The sequence below is a fragment of the Pteropus vampyrus genome, unplaced genomic scaffold (genome assembly GCF_000151845.1).
Source record: "Pteropus vampyrus isolate Shadow unplaced genomic scaffold, Pvam_2.0 Scaffold1, whole genome shotgun sequence".
In the NCBI taxonomy this organism is placed as follows: Eukaryota; Metazoa; Chordata; class Mammalia; order Chiroptera; family Pteropodidae; genus Pteropus; species Pteropus vampyrus.
Genome location: NW_011888782.1, coordinates 24245729 through 24260470, shown reverse-complemented (window position 1 = coordinate 24260470; position 14742 = coordinate 24245729). Strand labels below are relative to the sequence as shown.

The 14742-nt window shown below is 37.5% G+C and overlaps 1 protein-coding gene across 4 annotated transcripts in view; it reads left to right on the top strand.

Moving 5' to 3' along the window:
* The window catches only part of PARP15 (poly(ADP-ribose) polymerase family member 15), a 35977-nt gene continuing 21235 nt past the window's right edge, over positions 1 to 14742 (top strand). For 2 of the 4 annotated variants that reach the window (XM_023520730.1, XM_023520701.1), the window contains exons 1-4: positions 2 to 237; positions 9626 to 9742; positions 13033 to 13269; positions 14234 to 14455. In XM_023520730.1, coding sequence (XP_023376498.1) covers positions 235 to 237; positions 9626 to 9742; positions 13033 to 13269; positions 14234 to 14455 — 579 coding nt within the window. In that variant the 5' untranslated portion in view covers positions 2 to 234. Of the gene's footprint in view, positions 238 to 8423; positions 9084 to 9625; positions 9743 to 13032; positions 13270 to 14233; positions 14456 to 14742 lie in introns of those variants that run through there. The other 2 variants (XM_011369971.2, XM_023520751.1) reach the window with 2 other exon arrangements.

Below are 14742 nucleotides of genomic sequence, written 5' to 3'. Positions count from 1 at the left end.
GTGGGGCGGGCTGGCAGTGCGAGCAGACCAGTCAGAGTTGAGGATGGCAGCGAATAGCCCCCCGCTGCTGATCTGAGAGGCCTGGGGGCTCTGGAGCCCTGACCTCCCCTGAAGAACTGGAACACAAGTTGCAGGTGTACTTCCAGAGCCTGAAGAGGTCCGGCGACCGGGAGCGTGAGGTTGACCAGGAGCCGGGCAGCCCGCCTCGCTTCCTGCCGCTCATCTGCCGGGAGGATGGTGAGGGGCGCTAGGGGTAGGGGATAGGAGGGGCGCCAAGGCTGACTCTCCAGGCGCAGGCGCGATTCTCGGCAACACAGGTCTCTCTCTGCGCAGAGACCCCCAAGTGCTTCAGAACCTTCTCTTCTAGGGAGGCGCTTACCACTCTGACTTGTCACGGAAGAGAGTAGAGTGCGGGGCGTCTTTTTCCACAGAATGTTTGGGAATTTCCCACTCAATTTTTAAAAGTTTCTTGTAAATTAGAAATATTGGTCTTTTATCTGTGATATGGGTTATGAATATTTCCCTTCAATTCGTCGTTTGTCTTTTGAGTGTGCTTATGGTGGCTTCCCCCCTCCCCGCCCCCAATCCAAACGTTTTTTACTTTTATGTAGTAAAATTTACTAATTTTTGTTTCATTGCATCTGGACTTTAGTCATGTTTTAAAAGCTTTTCCCAACATTCAGGTAATCGTTGCCCAGCCTTTTTTTCTATATGTAATGCTTTACTTTTTATATTTAGAACTCTGATACATTTGGAGTTTATTCTTGTGTAGGGTATAAGGAATGAATCTAATTTTATTTTATTTTTCCAAATGGGTATCCAGTTGTCTCGACATCCGATTATGTGAATCCATTTAAATCACTATCGGTAGATCTTCTATTTTGTTTCATTAGTTGAATTTATTAAACAGATTACCACTGCCTCAATAACTTGAGATACCACCTTTATCATATACTACTTTCTATGTAGTTTGGCTATTTCTGGAACTTCCAGCCACTTATTTATTCATCTGTTGCAAAGAGACTTTGGTATACATTTTATTATCAGGGCTAGTCCTCCTACAGAGCTCTTCCTTCTCAGTGTTTTCCTAGCTATTCTTATATGCTTTTCTTTCCTTATTGACTTCTGATTTATGAGCAGCATCAAAAAACAAAAACAAAAACAAAAAAACAACAAAAAAACTTAGAATGTTTATTGGCATTGCATTAAATTTATAAATTAAATTACTGACAGCTGATATCTGAGATGGTGTCGAGATGTTCGAAGCAAGAACAAAGGTGGCCATTTCATTTGTTCAAGTCTACTTGTTCAATTTTTAGAAATTTGCCAATTTACTGCTCTGGGTGAGGAGATAAGCTTATGCTCCATTGTATTTAATTTATCAGCCTGCATTTCTTGAACGTCTGCTATGTGGTAGATATCTTTTTATTTTCATCATTGTTTTAGTGTTTTATGTGTCTCCATTTAAATTACTATCTGTAGATCTTCTATTTTGTTTCATTAGTTGAAAAATTTTCACCTTAATACAAATTAGCTAAATAAATATGAAACTTTTGTTCTACTACTTGTGGAGTAAAGTGAACATTTGTAACCAATCAGGGGTTAATATTATTGTGTTTAGGTGTTCATTATGAGGTATTAATTGCTATCTAATTGTCTTCATAATGAAAACCAATGTTTCCAACAATATTTATTAAATTATGATTCATGTCTTCACTTTTTTATTCCTCTTAATACTTTATATGTTAAACTTTATGATAGATTAAGGCTTATTTCTGGAATTTCTTTTCTACTTCTTGTCCTATTACCTATTCTTAATTTAGAACTATTAGTTTTATAATTATTACTTAAAGATGTGTTTTTAAAATACGACTTTATTTTTTAGAGCAGTTTTAAATATCTAGCAAAATTGAGTGGAAAATGCAGAGAGTTCCCATATACCACCCTTATGTTTTAGAGCAGTTTTCAGTTTATAGCAAAATTGGCCCCCTTTCAAGGGTTAAAAACAATGAAAAATGGACGTAAGTCTGTATTCTTTCTATGATGTCTGTCACTGTCTACCTATACCCAATCTTCTTGGTAAATAGGCGGCATTTTTGTGTTTTGGTTATTTCTATAGATTGCCCTTTCATTGTGTAGTAACAGAAACATCTTTCTTTTCAGTAACAAGTTGTAGCTTTATTAATTGATGTCAGTGGATGAGCACCATCATTTACTGTCATGTGTGTTAGTTTTATTTTCCTGTGATTTGGTGAGTAACTCTGACTTCACATAATCATTTAGCCAAAGAGTTACTATTTTTAAAAATAAGGCAGTGAGGGAAATCTGTTTTCTTCCAAAGTATTTAAAACATCAGAAAATAATATAAAGATCAAAGCCTTTCAAATCTCAAATCAGATATGAAAACTAATATCTTAAGTGTTCTGTCTCCCTAAAAAATTGCTAAGTTGGAAGACTTCAGGACAAAAGTAATACTTTTCAGAAGAGTGAATAAAGTGGATGAAATAGAAGCGGATGAAATAGATGACTTTTCAAAAGATCCTTCGAAAGCCTCCGTGTTGGTTGCATTTTATAATATCCAAGACACCATGACAGAGAATAGGCTTTTGGAATCGATCAGTGGCCTGTCAGAAGCCAACGTGGACTTCAGGGTGGAAGTAATATCCAGTACTAAAGTTGCTGTCATCGCTTTTCTCAGAAATATTGGTAAGACAGACAATAGCTTTTAACTGTTTATTTGCAAGTTGTGATTGTATCCTCTTTGAGAGTCCAAGCATCCCACATGGGTCTTCTTTAAGAGTTGTGTTATGTGTTATTTCTAACTTCCAGTGAGAGAATTGCGAGGAAATATGTATTATTACTTCTGGTACTGCTAATAGGTAACATTTATCAAGTTCTTGCTCTATGCAAGGCACTATGCCAAGTTCTTACTTTACCTCATAACATACAGCACTATGAGATAGGTGCTATTATTGTCTGCATTTTACGGGTGAAGAAATCTGGGCTTAGAGGGAATTAAATGACTTGATCACAGTCACACAGCTAATAAGTATTTGAGTCAGAATTTCAAATTAGACATTCTGACTTCCGAGTATATTTTCTTAATCATTGTGCATGCGTCTTCAAATTTCCGGTGAGTTTTAATAGTCATAGGACTTTATTTTTATGATAATTTCATGTGCAAATAGAGACCAAGATATAGTGAAGTTAGTAGGGGGATAGAGAGGAATTAGATTTAGGAAACAATATTGTATTACAATCATTATTACTATTATCAGCTTACAACGTGGCCGCACGTACTCAATTTCATTTGAAGAGGTAACCATTGATCCACGTTCCCAAAATAATCTCAAATGGAGGTCACTGATAATGGCAATGTAGGATAGGTGGAAGTTGACATCTGCATTCAGAGTAGTAAAATTTAACTTGTCACCTAGTCATTAATGCTACTGTTGATATTTGGAGAGACTTTTTAAAAAACAGTTTGTTGTGGTTATACTCTGGTAAATGGTTAATGTTTAAGCACATTGAGTGTTTCTGGAGATGACATGTGCAAGTTAGGTTGGCTAAGAGCCTCAGTCTGCACTCCGGCCATTAGTGAAGTGAAAAAAAAAACCCAATTTGGGAGGCAGAATGTTATAGAGTGCAATACAGAGAGCATTTTATAAATTCTTTTTTTAATCACAGTGCACCATAAAAAATATATATTTTTTATCCTAACCCATACTTTGTATGAAAACAAAAACATACATTGCAATTTGAAAACAAAGTTTTGTTGCAACATATGCATTTCTTGCTAAGGAACTGATGTACTGTTTTCTATTCTATTTATATATATGCATACACACACACATATAACAAATTTTTGTTAGGACTTTTAAAATTCATATCACTGACATAGTGATTAGAGATTGGCTTTCAGCAATGACTTTGACACAAAGGGTTAGCGGGTAGGGATTGCAACTTTATTCCCCACTATCTCTGCCAGCCTGCCTCTTCAAGCCATTCTAAATAAGCATATAATCTGTATTAGCTTTCTATTGTTGCATACCAAATGACCCCAAAACTTAATAGCTTTACATAACAAACATTTATTATTTCATACTTTCTGTGGGTCAGGAATTTTGGAGCAGCTTAATTGGGTGATTCTGGCTCAAGGTCTCTCATGAGGTTGCTATCAACATGTTAGCTGGGGCGACAGTCATCTGAAGGCTTGATCGGGGAAGAGTCTGCTTCTAAGCTCACTCACATGGCTGCTGCCGGAGATGTCATTTGCTTGCCACGAGAGCTTCTCTGTAGGACTGTTCATGACATGGCAGCTGGCTTTCCCCAGAGTGAGTTATCTGAGGAAGAGAGGGAATGGGGCGGGAGTGAGGGCTGTAGTACTTTCGTAACCCTAGCCTCAGAAGTTGCATAACCTCACTTCTGCCATATACTAGTGGTTATACAAACCAATCTTGATACAGTATGGAAGAAGACTATACAAACTCGTGATTACCAAGAGGTAGGGATCACTGGGCACCATTTTACTTACACAGTCCAAGAAAATATAGCTCCAAGACAAACTCCCTTCATCACCCCCTACTTCTAGCCAGATCGTCACACCTAAGACTTCTATATAGAAATTCGAGAGCACCACTGGCCTTTAGAGTCCCAAAAGTAAATATTTAAATTCTTATAGAATTTACTAGCTGGATAGCAATGACAAAGTTACTTTCTGATCCTCTGTTTCTTCATTTAAAAAGTGGAGATAAAAATCTATCTCACAGGGTCATTGTGAAAGTTAAATTAAATAGGATAATATTTGTAAAATATTTGTGAAACATTTGACACATAACAGATATTCAATAAATAAAGCTATTACAATTATCAAATTAGAAAAAATTGGAAAGCACAGTTATTAACTTGATCAGAATAGATATGAATGGTGTTTTAGACAGCTATATGTCTCAGCTGATACAAGGATAAGAGCCATTATTAAATGATGTTGAAATAGTTCAGTGTCCTTCATTCTGATATTGTTATCACCTCTGACATAAGAATACTGTAATAAGCTATTTCTACTGGGTAAATGTATTTGAAAATAGGCTAGCAAATTCAGTTAAGAATAAATGTTCTTCTCCTTAGGACAGTTCTAATTATTTTTTGAAAAATAGCATTATACTAAGCCCAAATATATTTTAGTGCAGTTCTACCTATCAATTCTTGTTCTTCCTTTTAGAATTGTAGAAATAACTCCTTTATAACAGGGGTCCCCAACCCCTGTGTCTGCGGACTGGTACTTGTCTGTGGCTTGTTAGGAACCTGGCCACACAGCAGGAAGTGAGTGAGCTGTGGGCAAGCAAGCAAAGCATCAACTGTATTTGCAGCTGCTCCACAGAGCTAGCATCACCTCATTAGCTCCACCTCATGTCATCAGGCATTAGATTCTCGTAGGAACACTGGTCCCCGGTGCTGAAAAGGTTGGAGACCACTGCTTTATAAGACAGCCCTTCAACTGTTTTAAGAACGACTATCATATCTTGCTTTCTGCATCCCACCTCACCCATTATCTCTATTTCTGCAAGATTAATATACTTATTTCCTTTTATGTATTCTCATGTAATGTGGTGTAGAGTCCTTTTACAGCATTGGTTTCCCTCTTCTGAACATAGTAAGTAATCCCTTTGCAAAGTTTGGCACCTTGAACTAAGCACAATACTCTAGTGGTTGCCTGTTTTCACCAATGAAAAGTAGAATAGGGTTTTCATCATGCACATTCTTGTTGCTATGTTGCTCTTATAGCCCCAGATCTCATCATTATATTTTTTCTAATGAATGGATTTTATTTTTAGAGCACTTTTATGTTTACAGAAAAATTGAGCAGAAAGTAAAGAGAATTCCCCCTTACCCCAGTTTTCTCTAATATTAACGTTTTGCATTATTATAGTATATTCGTTACAACTGATGATAAGTATTGATACATTATTATTAACTAAAGTCCATTACATTGGAGTTCATTTTTTGTGTCATATGGTTCTATATGTTAAGCCAAATGTGTAATGTTCTGTGTCTATAATTACAGTTTCATGCAGAATAATTTCAGTGCCTAAAAATACTCTGTGTTCCACCTATTCATTGCTCCCTCCCTCCTCCAGGCCCTTGGCAGCCACTGATATTTGTACTGTCTCCATAGATTTGCCTTTTTTCAGAATGTCATATAGTTAGAGTCATGCAAAATGTAGCTTTTCAGACTGGCTCCTTCACTTAGCAATAGGCATTCAAATTTCCTCCCTGCCTTTTCGTAGCTTCATAGCTCATTTCTTTTTTATCTCTGAATAATATTCTATTTTTTGGAAGTACTACAATTATTTATCCATTTGCTTATTGAAGGACATCTTGCTTGCTGCCAAATTTTGGTTATTATGAATAAAGCTATATTGCTGCTATAAACATTCATGTGCAGGTTTTCTGTAAATGTTAAGTTTTCAGCTCACTTGGGTAAATATCAAGGAAAGCAAATGCTGGATCATATGGTAAGAGTATATTTAGTTTTGTAAGAATATACTTAGTTTTTTCTCTCAAGGTGGCTGTACCATTTCGCATTCCCCGAGCAATGAATGAGAGTTCTTGTTGCTCCACATCCTTGCCAACATTTAGTGACCGTTTTCCCCCTTCAAACACAGCTACATCACTTTTGCTTTATACTGAGTTTACTGTCAACCAAAATCTCTTAGATGTTTTCACATGATTTCACCACTAAATCACATTCTCTTTCTCTCAAACTTATGCAGTTATTCTTTGGACTTTCATAAGTGCTCTTTCTTTCCTTTGGTGTCTCTCCCAGATGCCCTGGGGTCTCTTTTATTTATTAGGTGCACTTATAATGCTACTGCTGTATGTCTTACTGTGAAGGACTCACAACCTTCTCTAGAGGATTATCTTTGGGAGACTGAATGTCTGGAAACTGGAGGTGCCTGGGAGTTTACATTCATCTCCAAACTAGGATGGCCCATAGACAAAAACTGACTGGTATAGAGATACAAGATCCCAGCTCCCTTATCTCAAAGTTAGGACAATACTGTGATGCAATTTATATATTCCAGAGCTCCTTGCAGGATCAGGCAGAAGCTAGACTTAAGCTAAACCACATTCTCTACCTTCATCTCTCACTTTCTACATGTTTCTCCTGAGAGCACAACTTTAATAAATCATAGCACTTGAATCCTTCTCCTAGGCTCTGCTTCTAGAGAATCTGACCTAATTTTATGACCTCTTTTGATTATAGCACATGGTTGGTTTTTAATAATTTTGACTATATAACTATTCCTTTAAAAATGGTGTTGGCAAAAAATAAATAAATAAATAAAATGGTGCCGGCTTTACTTCTAATAGTTTGTTTTGAATTGCTCGTGCATTATTGTTTGTATCTATTGAATCTCTAAGGGCCAGATTTTTTCAGAAAAAAAAAAAATCACCTCTCCAATATTATAATGAAAGTCAACGGAAAAATCAGATTAAATTTACAAAACTTCACTGCAAAGTAAACATGAATGGAATAGACCTGTTCATTAGGTGAGGATCAGCTCCAGTGCGATCACGAAGGGCACATCTTTCATTGAGCTGCTTGACAGTGGTACCGTTTTAGGTAGACACACCGTATTTCAGTCTCATTAATATCAGGATTTTTTCTGTGCCAAAGATTTATCCGAATGATATCTACATTTTATATTTTATTTTTTGTTTTTTAGTGATGGACACCTACTTGACCAAAAAGCTTTGTCTTCGATGAAAGGCCCATCTCTGTGTTTCCCTATTATGTGTCTTTGGACATAGTCTTGTATAGAAGGGAGAAGCCTGAGAAAGTTGATAGCATCATTCCTGGTGGTGTTGAATCGTCTCATACGGAAGAATCTTGCAGAGAAAGCATTAGCCAATTGGAATGCTAAATTATAAAAGGAGAAGGGCCGCTTTAAGATAATATGGCCCCAAGTCAGCTGTAAGGGGCTGGAAGGTAACAGTCAAGTCTGCGGCTACCTAACTCACTCAAGGAAAAACAAAGGTCAATGTCATCAAGACCCGGAGAGAAGATGTTTCTAAAAACTTCTCATATAGTGTCTAAATATTAAGTCACCAAGTTGAATGTGAAGCTAGCAGTATGGGAGGACATAAAAAACATCTTAGAGGATGATAGGATTTTGAGTCAATATGTTCAAGAAGCTGGTTTTAATAATAGGTCATTTATGGGACGTAAAAAAATTATAACACTGTTAAAGACACCAACCTAACATTGAAAAGGAAAAACAAAATTTGACAGAGAATATATCTGGTTCTTTTGGAAGGTTTTCTAGTCTTCACATCAGTGCTTTGAAAGAGTCTAGACCCAAGGAATTTTCAGAGAAAGAGGTCATTGAAAATGCTTTCCCCACACGTACCAGACCACATGCAGGAGAGTACAAAGTGAAGAATGAAATTCCTGAGCAAGTGAAAAAAATTGATCAAGAAGCCCATTCCTAGACCCTCTGGAGTTTTCTGTTTGTTACGGAAAGTAGAGTGAAAAATTCTCTAAGACTAGTTTAACCAAAGAAAATTCATATCCTTTTTGGTTAGATAGGACATGGAAAATACGTTTCACTTCATGGGTTATCATTGATCAAATGATAGTTGTTGCCTTGAGCTCTGTGTTGAGAAAGATTCTGAGACTGTATCTGAGTTGATTGAAAGAGTGCTGATATCAGTGAATAATGTCTGTCACAGGTGTGGGGGGGTGATGTGCCATGTTTTTACCATTTTTAAGTGTGTGAATACCATCAGGTAGATGGGTTCCTCTTCTATGCAGATCAGATTTAAGTATTGTGTCCTTCATTAGCTAGTAGTTTGACTTTAAGCAAATGGCTTCATGTCTTTGCACACTAGTTTCTTTTTTAGGAGAAATAAATTTCTGTGCTGGATGATGTGAAATGATGCCTTAAATTCTAAAATTCCATGACTGATTACTAGTCAAACAGCAAATGCATTATTGTGGAGAATTCAGGGGTGTGTCTTAGTGTGGATTCTTCCGGAAGAGGACCTGAGACAGATTCAAGTGCAAGTGATCTAAATAGGGAAGTAAAAGACACTGGTAGGGGTGTGTTACCAAATCAGTTACCACTTAATCCCACTGGGGAAACTCAGAGTGCATCTGGGAGGCAAGTTTGCTGGGGTGGTTTACACCAGCTCCTGTCAATCATTGGATGAGGGCTTGGAGGGGAGGGAGGGTGGCTTCATTTACCTGCACTTCCTCTCTGCTACACTGACAAGCAAAGCAACCTTTGGCACTACGTACAGAAAGTCTTCAGGCAAGAAATAGAGTTGGAAATATTACCAGGTTGCCCTTAAATAATAAAAGCCAGGGGATATGGACAGGGTCTGCTAAGCTAAGATTCTTGGAGGGATAAGTAAAAGAGCTCATTGGCATTTGGGTTATTAAATATAATCGATACTCAAACATTGTGAAAATAAATTATTTGCTTTTGAATGTTAGAGTTGGTTATAAGTTGAGTTAAAGAGATCTGTGAAATCTAATAGTTATTTTCTGTTTAAATATCTATGAAGAAAGTCTTCAGATAGCATTGCCTGGTAATATTTTTTACTGTTTTCTTCACAGTCAGGAGACCAAGTCAGCTGGAAAGATGGTCTTTCAAACAGAAATGTTCTAGCCTCAACTCAAACCAAAGAAGGTCTGAACCTCATGTTGATAAGTGGAGATGTTTTATATTTCTGTGTAAGTGGTGCAATTTAGTAAAACTGCAGAGAAACAATGGGGTCTAATTAACTGGTTCTGTGATTTCATATCAGTGATTAAAATCATATAAATTTGAGACGTTAAACCTACCTGAGGTTCATGCAGGGCTATACTTACCATCTGCTACATTCTTCCACGTGTACTCACATGGAGAGATCCAAGTTTAACCACAAACAAGGTTGTACTAATCCACCTCTTTTATTTCTCTATAATTTATCTTGACCTACTCTCAATCCAGTTTTGCTTTCCTGTCCTGTTCCATCAGCATTATGGAAGATATATATATATCACATTATAATATCACCCTTTACAAATACACCCTTTTGCTCCTGCCTGAGCACTTTCTGGGACACAGGCAGAATGAGGAGGAAGAAAGGTTATCAGTGCAGGTGCTAAACGTTTAGCTTGGCTCTGGCCTGCCCCTTTCCTTCTATTGCTTACTTTTCCTTGGAATCACCAGAGAGCTGGAGATGCAGGCCCTTTATTCTGTCTGTAATTGACATCCATGAAACTCGATCCTGGCTGCACATCAGAATCATCTGGGAAACTTTAAAAAATATCGATGCCCAGGCCCCACCACTAGAGATCCTGATTTTATTTGGTCAGGTGTGTGGTCTAGGTGTCAGTAGTTTCTGAAAGCATTCCAGGTGATTCTGATATACAGGTAGGATTGAGAATTACTGAATTGGAGTCTTCTTTAGAATTCTATAGCCCCCACCATTTTACACGTGCTATTTATCTTCAGATGGCACACATTTAAGACTAACGGAAAGAGAATACTTCTGAGAAATTTGGAGACTCTTATGAATTATGAGCTACTGGAAATAGTCTTTGCTTTTGTTGCTACTAATGAGATGGCAGAAAGAAGGCAGTGAGTTTCTCCATGTTCTCTAGAATAAAGAGTCCTTAGACTCCTTTGTCATATGGGTTCAGGACCTTGTACTCAGATCTGCAGGTTGAGAAGTTGAATCTTCTCATTTTATCCAGACTCGACCTAACACTAATCAAACTCGAGAGACTTATTTGTAAAACTGGAATTAGAATTATTTAATTTGCATTGAGAAATGTAATTGCCACAGCTACCAGTAATAATGAGCTCTGTAGCTGACTGTTATGAAATTGATGGTGAATATAATCGGACCAGAAAAGAACTGGATGACCTAAAAGTACAGTAAGTTTCTTTTTCACTCTAGGAGTAAACATAGTGTAGTGTTTACACAGACCAACTCTAAAGCCAGTTCTGGCAGGGTTCAAAGACCACTCTACCATTGACCAGCCACCGAATTTGGTCAACAACTCTCTTATGCCTCAATGTCCTTATTTATAAATATAGATGATGATGATATTAAAGTTGTCATGAGGTTGTAATAATATAATTCATATATAAAGCACTTAGCACCTTCTTGGCACATAGTAAAGATAGAAAATGATAGCTGTTATCATTATCCACTTATGATAGACCACTTTAAATTTTACTACAAATTTTACTACCACTTTAAATTAGTACTACAATCTAATTGAGATAGATAATACTTACCCTTATCTTATAGACAAGGAAACCGAGGTCTTTACATAGTCTGTTGATTATTAAATTCTCTCTGACTCATGTCAGGGTACCTATTCCCACCTTTTGATTATGCTATATAAACTTTGGAATCCTCTTAAACTCTTTCTTCTCTGAATTCCTTTTCCTGTCGAATTAGTTCTCAAGCCTCCTTTTACAACATCTCATGTACCTGCCATTTCAACTTTTGTTTCAGCGCCCCCAAGTCGCCTCTTAGCCTCGCCTCCTTATCTTTAGTCTTTCACTCTCCAGTCTGTCCTCTACATTGCTGTTTAATTCATATTGCAAAAACATTGTTTTATCAGGCGTTTCCTATTGCTTATAGGATAAAGTTTATAAAAATGTGGATTTTCGCAGTCCTCTGTCATCTGGCCCCAAATCTCTTTCCAGCCCTGTCTCTCACTATTGAAACTCCCCTTTAGCTAAATCGGAAGACTCGCTGACCTTTCCCAATTCTGTTTTCTTAGATGTTCAGCCACCTAGAACACCTTACCGCCACCTTTCTACCTGTCCCAGTTATATCCCTTATCATCTTTGTAAAGATTTTACTAAACAGTCCATCTAAATGATGCCTACTTTTTAAAAAAATTTGATAGCAATTAATAATTGTATATTTAACACAGTTTCTTTTGATTATCTTGAACTGATTTAAACATTAAGATTATTTTACTTTTATGTGTTAATATATTGCTTCCCCGAACAGTGTAGGAATCAGTAAGTAGAGTGAGGCCACAAATGAGAATGAGGTGAAAGCGAGCTGGATCTAGTTTCTTTGGAAGACCCGCTCACTCTTGCCCCCGCCGGGAGCTTCTCAGGCCCAGAGATAAGTTTGCGCCAACTACTGGCGGAGTGAGAAATGAAACTGTAATGTGGCCCAGAGACATAGACGCCTTTTAATGTACGACGAGGAAGAAATCCCCGAGGAATCAGAATACTCAACATCCACTGTATCAGATCATCTCCGCTCCAAATTTGAACCCAAAATTGGAATAAATCAAATTAGATGAATTGGATGTCTTATATCTATGGACATCTGGCAATGACCCCATCTCTCCAAAGAGATGGCCTCAGCACAGACTTTGGATAACTCCATGTACCTGGACAGGCCTGAATGGACACTGAGTACCTTCACTCCAGCGACCTTACTTTGTCTAGGCCTTTGGAGATGACCAGATCCGCCCCGCTTTACCCGTCCCCCCCCTCACCCCGCCCCACCGCCCCCACCGCTTCCATTCTTTCTTTATGTATATTAATAAAGTCAGAACAATTACTTTCAGTTCCCGCCAGCCTAAAAGCAATTCTCTTTCTTTTCTTCAGTCTATCTCATTCTTTCTGTGTTTTTGTCTCAGTCTGTCTCACCATCTTCCTCTTTCTGCCTCTGCCTTTCACTACTTTCCCTTTTTTCTGTCTCTCTGGGTCTCTAGTCTGTTTCACTCATTTTCATAGGTCTGCTCACTCATTACATGTTAACATGACACTAGTGGCTAATGTATTTCTTTAATTTCCAAGTTTGGGGACTCACCTCATTATGGTGTCTAAGTACTATCAATAAATTATAAGCTCCTTGAGGGAAGGGCTGACAGGTCAGTATGAGCGGCAAAATATATCTATCTTGTGCTTTACTCCACAATACTTAGCAAGTCATAGATGCCCAATAATTATGTATTGATTGAACCTCTAACAAATTGTTGCTGTTTTCCTTAAGGCCGATGTCATTGTCAACACTGTTCCCACGGATCTTCAGCTTGGAGGAGGATCGCTATCTCAGGCTCTTTTGCAGAAAGCTGGTCCCATGCTCCAGAAAGAGTTAGATGCCACCAGAGAGGAAACAGAGGAGGAAGTGGGTAGCATATTCATGACAAGTGGCTGCAATCTGGACTGTAAAGCTGTGCTCCATGTTGTGGCTCCAGACTGGAATAATGGAGCTGGGTCTTCTTGGCAGGTAAAAGAAGTCCTTAGTTCTCCACTTCATTTGGTAGTTTTAGTAATCTTCTGGCATGGTATAGATCTGTGGTTCTCAACCAAAGTGAATTTATCCTGTAGAAGGCATTTGGCTTATTACAATTGCTTCTGGTAGCTAGGAGGTAGAGGCCAGGGATGTTGTTAAGTGTTCTTCAAGGCATATACAAGTCCCAACAACAAAGTTGAAAAACACTAGCTTGATTGAACCCTGCCCATTTATTGAAATCTTTATTACTTTGCATTAAGAGTCCCTTACAACCAGTTATTTCAGCATAATTGACCCTTAAATGTAGTAACAATCATTGGGGTTCTCCAGGAGTGGTGTCTAAAGATTAGTGGAATAATCCTATAATATAACTAAGAGGTGTGGCCAGAGCCATGGTGAAGAATGAACAGGGTCAGTGCCCTTTTAATTCTCACCTCTACTCCCAACTTTATTTATTTATTTTTTAGAATATAAAAGTAATATATGTATATCACATAAAATACAGAAACTACAAAAGTAGAAATAAAAATTATAATCTAGCTACCTAGAGATAACTTTGGTTAACATTTTACTGTATTTCCTTCAAGTCAATTTTATGCATATTTATTTCTTAGTTGAGATTTCCTTCCAAACATTTTTCGACCTGGATTTTTTTTTACTTAATATAACATTTCCCATGTTGTTTAAAACTTTTCATGAACTTTGCTTTCAATGGAGACACCATTGTTTATGTAAGCATTCCCCTGCTGTTGAACCCTCCCCTTCTGCATGAATTTGAATCATGGAAAGTCTTTTGGAAAGTCCTCTCCCTCTTCTTGGTTTCCCTTTCTGACTTCCCAGGCCCTGACAAAGCCAAAGATAACAGAGAGGGCCTAGTCATCGTCGCTGGAGCCACAGTTCTTTCTGTTTTCTACCAGCTTGAGCCCTAACTTATGTAAATGTATTTTGTACATTTCAGATCATGGCAAATATAATCAAAAAATGTTTGACAACTGCAGAACAACTATCTTTCTCATCAATCACATTTCCCATGATTGGAACAGGAAATTTGGGATTCCCCAAAGCTGTTTTTGCTAAACTAATCCTTTCAGAAGTGTTCAAATTTAGTAACAGTACATGGATGAAAATCTTACAAGAAGTTCACTTTCTGGTACATTTAGATGATGATGAAGGCTGTCAGGTATGATTACATATCTCTTCTGGCCATTCTGGCAAGTGAACTTAAGTGCAATCAGATGTCTTTATAGATCTAAAAATAAGAGCATTTTTTTTACTTCCTTTCCCATAAGTGTTGGTTGCTGATGGGGGTTGTCATATGGCTTAACCATGAGGCAACACTGATAACACATACAAGCCTTGTTAAACAGTTTATCAAAAGACAATATAATCTGTAATAAATAAATTTTTAGAAAGAAATAGAAAGTTGTGGGCATAAAAGTCCAGACATTTTAACAATGACTAAATGAA